We start from the raw sequence: 6,586 nt of genomic DNA on the forward strand, positions 1-6,586 counted from the left end.
TATCTTTTGGAATAGTAACTAGCTATATTGGAAAAACCCAAACTGCTGGTAATTTGATAAACCAATAGTACTTCAGTAGCAGATATGACCAATTAATCACTCAAAGTGGATACACACAAACGAGTATTTTTTGTTTTGCCACAAAATAATTGGAACCTTAATGAAATATGTACCAGTAATTATCTGTGCCTAGTTTATGCCTCATTTCCAGAATATTTTATATTTTGAGATAAGAACTGAAGACTTGCCACAAAAATCTATGCACTCAGTCTACACTCAAACTATTTGTAGATGTTTATGACAATAATTCAACCTTCTTAATGGCAAGCAAACTCATTCTGTAAATAAACTAACTTTTAAAATAGAGTATTTTGGAATCTCTCATGCTTTTTTCTTCCCAATATGGTAGAAACAATTCTGGAAGGTTCTGAAGAGAGTGCCAAACATCAAAATAGACAAACCCCCCTCTCTTAAAAGAGTTCTCAGGTTCCCAAAGTCATAAAACTTCCATTTTCCCTTTAAAAAAGAACCATGTCAAAATGCAAATTCTAAAATGGGTACCGCCAATAACACGGCTCAAACACTCTGGTTTAATACCCTTACCTACTGCTCTGCAGAGAAGAGCATTGGTGCTGCAGACAAATATAAAGCAGGTTGTCCTAGGAGACGACAGTTGCCACTATTTAGCAAGTCACTTTTCTGTGAGCGGTCACTACTTAAAGCTGAAGGATGCTAAGGACCAAGTACTCTAATTTCTGGCTCAAAACTCTTCATGTAGCAAGAGAGCTTGAACTAATAGCATCCTTTGTCCAAGACAGAATCACATGCCAAGGCCTGAGCAGATGCTAACCTTTCTCCTCAAGGCTCACTAAAGCCCAAGACCATGGAAGTGGCAGTTTTTTGCAGGTGTATTAGGGCGAGACCTCCAAATCAAGCAAAAGGAGAAGGTCCAAGCATGGCTCCAGCCCAGGCTGCAGTTTCTCCCTCAGAGCCAGCCTGCTGTGCCACAAGGACAGTAGCCACACATCCCTGCCCCTTCCCCAGCTGCAGGCCACCCACTCAGGTGAGAGCCAATCTTCTCCCTGCAGGGCCACTTTGCAGCACTTCAGCTTCTTGAATCAGCTCACTTTGGATCCGCAAGACTAGGAATGCCAGAGCAAGAGAGAAAGGTCCTTCTTGTTCAGTGAATGTGTTTGTTTAAGTGGGTCCTGAGAAACATGAAGGAGCCTCTTTCCTTCACTGGTATCTTGCTATAATCAGTAAGTCTGATAGCACAGTGTGCTTAGCATATTGAGCTTTGAACAGGTCTATATTTGCCTGCAGATAAGCAACCCTCTGCAAAATGGCTGTTATCATCTTCCTGCACAATAAAATCCTACTAGAATATCAAACACTGCACCATGGACCTTACACATAATGCAGTCTTTTCACAAAGAAACTGCTCACGGTCTTCTCTTCCTCACGGACACAGGAGTTTCCAAATATTCTCTGTAAAAATGTTGACTTTTACTGCTCAATGTATTACAGTCATTTAATGGAGGACTACATGGCAGTCAACAACCCCTCAGGTTCATATTGGCCATCAAGAAGTTTCTCTTATGCCTGATGCTCTTCTGACAGCATCACTTGTTTGGATGCTACCACTGCGCTCAGCTCCGTACATGACCAGCAAGTGATGGAGGAACCAGTGCTCCTCCTGGACTGCTCTGGGATGCTGCTGTGTTTGAGTAGTAAGTGATGAGGGTGCCTGTGTGCTCCCCAGAATTAAGCTGTCTCCAGTGTTGCCACCACTAGCAAACAGAGAGTGGTTGGCTACAGGGACTGGGCACGTGGGAGCAGAAGGTTTGTAGCAGGAGGACTGAGCAATGTACAGCACAAAGGTGGAGAAGATGATATGAGGATTTTGTTGTCCATGGTGGCTACTGTGGAAGAATACAGGGAAGTACTGGCCATGGGAAAGAGACCTGAAGTCCTAATGCTGAAAATGACCTTACTCTGCATCTGAATTACATGTAAGTCCACAGAAAAAAAATCTTGCCATCCAAAGGTAGATAAACAGGTGTTGTAATCCTTAAAATAAGGCCCTGCAAATAGCTCTGTCCTATGAGAAGTGGCAAACAAAATTAAAATGTTTGTTACACAAAATGTGCCTTTTAATTTCATTATGCAGAAAGACATCTTAAAATCTATCTCTACTAACTGGGCAACGATGAAATGCACTTTCTACCAGCCCACAACAAGTGGTCACTTGTGAGAGCACAAGTGATCCACCTAACTGTTCTGTTTGGATTCTTCTACAGAATCCTTCCCTCCAATAAACTTAACTGCTGATCTGATCTAGAAACTGCAAAAAACAAGGATTTATTATAGAATTTTCTGCAGTTTATACTGATGAGATTTTAGCTTCTTGTAGTTTGATTTTTAAATTTCTATTCAGATTTTAAAAAAAACCCTATGAACTTGAAAAGTTAATTTAGAAAATAATTCAGAATAAATCTATCATCTGATTCATTCAAGAAGCAAAAAAAATCTAAGAAAAGAGCAGATTCAAATTCTTAGCATTTGCATTAATAAGTTATTTTACAAACATTTATTAACAAGAAGTATTTTTGCAGTATTTCCATAACAAATCTGAGAAGACTGTTAATCATCCTACTTTTGGTAAGTTCTGTTTTATTCTCATCATCTTCTTGACCTCAATAGGCCAAGTGAGCACTACTCACCTTGAGTAAGCATGGCCACTTTAGCAGTAATTTCAGAAGAAGTAATACAGATTATCAATGCAGTTGTTGACTAATGCAGTGCTGATCAAAAAATACGTTAATATTAAGAAAACGGCAGAACACAAATGAGAACAGTTAAAAAATATAATAAAAAAGGTTATTCCTATTTTTCCAACCAGAGAATTCCTATTTTGATCTCATCACCAACACACTACAGGAATATTTTCCAGAACTGCATGACATGCATGGTGTCTTATTGACATACACAGAGCAGAAGTCTGTTTTGAGAGCTGCACAAAGGAGTATTTTGAGGTTTGGTGGGATGATTCAAAGGCCGGACTGTGACTTGGCTTTTTTGTCCCCTAGGAACAAGAGTGCATGCTCATTTTGAACACACGACCAACTCTATCATCTTGATTACAATAGTTAACCAGTACCTAAATAGAACTGGCTCCAGTGCCCACAAATTACCTGCCTCCTTATAATGGTTTGGGTTGGAAGGGACCTTAAAGATCATCTAGTTCCAAACCCCCTGCACGGGCACAGACAGCTGGTTGAGGAAGATGAAAATCCAAGCAGCATGCCAGGTGAACACCTCAGGAAGTGCTATGTGACACTGAACTGAAATCCTGACCAATCAAGAATGCTAGTTTGTTAAAGACCTTAGGTAGCTAAATCAGACAAAACTGTCATCCCAGGCAGAATAACCAGGAATACTTCATGGTATGGGCAATGGGTGTGGTTTGCTATCTACTAGAAAATATTCAGGATCTCTGTAAGCTGAAACACTAATGAACAGAAAGGACTGGTTTTGGTGGGACTATACACCCTGAGAAGGATACATGCTATTTACAACTACTGTTTTAAAGTGCCACTTTATAGAAACATACACGGACAGCACCACTACACTATCAGCATTTGAGCAAAATATAGACTGTAGGACTCAGGCTTTTTTTTGTTTTTTTTTAAACAGTATGTAAGACCTCTTTCTGTTTGGTAAATGCCATGGCATAATTTACAGCTTACTTCTGCTTTTGGGTGTGCAGGCACAGCACCTCTTCTCTGAAAAACATGTTCCTGTGCATGCATGTGCAGGCTTCCCAGCAGTTTCTCAAGCAAGGGAAGTGTTTTCCTCTGCTCCACCCATCACATAGCAGAGCTGAAGAAAGCCCTAGGTCTGTTGAACTCACTCACTACTGTCTTATCAAATGGTTTGTTTTTCAGCTAGAAAGGATAGGTACAGATTAATGAACACAGCCTTCCAGATCAAAAGAAAAAAAAAAACCTAATTGGCAACAAGTTTAAATCAACCTGAATGGATTTACTTTATTTCTCCCCTTACTGTTTATTCAAATACAGTAGAAAGCATGTTTAGCAGTTACAATAATGTCAGAAATACCAGTTATTCACATAGTACTTCCATTTCTCTAAAACAGAATTTCATTAGGATGACTAATTTCAGACTAGAAATATCTTTGCTGTTTTGAAATTACTTTGAAAAAGAAAAAAAAAAGATTAACATGTTGTATTTCATTCTGTAATACAGTCACTTTTATGATCTTAAGTGCCAGTTTTACTTAAGTCTTGAAGTTACTGTGGCCTATTAAAAAAATAATGCCAGAACTGATTAGATTTCTGCACCATGAAGTGACTTTTCTCCTTTCATAAACTGTGACTGGCTTGTTACAAAATGTATTACCACAACACACACTTCTGCTGTCAGTACTTGATTAACATTAGTCAAAAAAGGGAACCAAAATTATCTTCCAGCCTTTGTGGGATCAGTGTTTTGAATGAATATGCACTAAATACTTTAGAAGGAGGGTAGACAAGCAATGCTGTTTAGGTAATAATATTCCCTGGTGGCTTCACACTTGTGTTAGAAAAACAGATTCAAACAAGCAGTACAGTGTTACTGAGGTTACAAATGGCCTGGAAAAAGAGTTTCTATGAATATCATTTAATGAAGACAAGCCTTGCATATCACACAGCTAATACAGTTATTTTTATTTCTTTGCAGGTATTCAGACACACACCTTGTATTATGCAGATGGCATTTTTTTATGCCATGGAATTTAAAAATACTACTATTTTATGTAGAAGCTATGAAATTATAGAGAGTGGGATAATCAGAACCTTACTGCATATGTAGCCAAGTTGGCTTTTTCCAGAGACATGGTGCACTATCTTTTAAAACCAGTAAATGATCGAGATCTAGCACTGCTAATACAAGCTTCTATAGAAAAGGAATATACTGTTTGTGCATTTAAAGTTAATAAACAAGTTTCTGACAGCCTTATCCCATGGCCTTACCTAATCTGAATATATTTGCACGCACTAAATTTAATTCAGCAACCTTTATTACATAATATTGCTTAAAAAAAACACCCAAAGACTGATTGATTTAAACAGCAACGGAAATCAGGAACAGCTATACTGAAAAGACCAAGGAGGACTAAAATGCCATTTGTTTACATTCTGCAAAACCCAGCCTGGATTAGATAAACAGACAGACATTTCTGGATGGAAATATTGCATAAGATTCTGAAATTAAAAATAGAGGGTGGGAAGTGCAGCTATCAGCAACTGTGTTGCTTTCCATCACATTAAAAGAATGCCTTTCAGACCTGAAGTACAGTCATATTTTTGTCCCCCCAAATAATAAAAAAACAACTTCTGAGTAATGCCACACCCAGGTGATTAAACAGCATTTTCAAAAATATTTAGATAAAGCCTGAACAAATCAAATAAACATGTAGGCAGGAAACACTGTTTGGAATGCACTCCCTGCAATGTACTATTAGAGAAAGCCAGAAAGCAGCCAAACTTCAGAATTCAATCAAGCAAAATCTAGTATAATCTCATTACAGCCCTTAATGAAACCTATTTAAATCTCTGACATTCTGATTTTTAGAGCTGACAAAGGCAAAGAAATTATAATAATTAGTTTATATAACACAAACAAACAGAAATACAAGGTTTTATGCTTTAGGTCATCCTAGCTATTTACCAAGCAATGCGTAATATGAAAAGATTACTCTTCTGCTACTCACTATTGCTCCAGGATTTCAGTAAATATTTGATACTGATCTCAAAGAAGCCTGAATCCTGCTGGCTAGCCATGTCTGCTGCATACAAAGAGGCTTCTATAATTCTGAGCAGCTGAAGTGGCAGGTACTATGTATGTAGATGTGACTGTCACCAGTTAGTGATGTAAACGAGGGGCCAGAGGAGGAAATGAAGTCTCCGCAGATCCACTTCTTCCGTTCATGGTAGGTAAGCTCATTAGAAAAAAAAAAAGAAGCGCTCAACAACACCAACACCAACACACCATGAGATTTGTGTCCTTTGCTCTTCCTGCGGGGCTCGTGCTTAATTCTGTCTGCGGAGCATTTTATTCCTTCGCCCCTTCGGTGTGTGTTTTCATTTATTCCGTTCCACAACTGTGTGAATTTCTCCCGGTCGGTTAGGGCATGTGCAGCAGCACAGCACTTGTTCCATGAGCGCAGTCAGAGTTACCTTCCCTGAGGGTGCCTGAGCTGTGCTGTTAATAACGCGCAGCCTTTTCCCCACCAGAAGCTGCCAGCCCGAGCATCCGCACCTCCTCTTTGCGAACCCAGCACCAACTTGAAGCCCCGCTGAAGCCGCCTCTTCTGCAGCTGGAGGAATTTCACACGTACCGTTCAGCTTGAGGGAGAAAAACACCGGCCCCCCCGCCCTGCGATGACCGCGCTCCGCCCGCCCTGCTCAGCTGCGCCCCAGCACAGCCCGGGGGGGCACAACCGCATCGCGCTGCGGTAAAGCCGGGCTGCACCCACAGCTCTGATGGCAGGGACGCCGGGAAAAACAGGCTCTCCCGCAGC

At 40.1% G+C, this 6,586-nt stretch overlaps 1 protein-coding gene across 1 annotated transcript in view; it reads right to left on the reverse strand.

The window, feature by feature from the left end:
- FRY (furry homolog (Drosophila)) overlaps window positions 1–5,846 on the reverse strand; it is a 160,203-nt gene extending 154,357 nt beyond the window's left edge. The window contains exon 1 of the mRNA XM_009998351.1: window positions 5,777–5,846. Within this exon, the coding sequence (XP_009996653.1) occupies window positions 5,777–5,846 (70 nt within the window). The remainder of the gene's footprint in view (window positions 1–5,776) is intronic.
- Between the last annotated feature and the right edge of the window lie 740 nt (window positions 5,847–6,586).

This window comes from Chaetura pelagica, unplaced genomic scaffold, assembly GCF_000747805.2.
Source record: "Chaetura pelagica isolate M959 unplaced genomic scaffold, ChaPel_1.0 scaffold105, whole genome shotgun sequence".
In the NCBI taxonomy this organism is placed as follows: Eukaryota; Metazoa; Chordata; class Aves; order Apodiformes; family Apodidae; genus Chaetura; species Chaetura pelagica.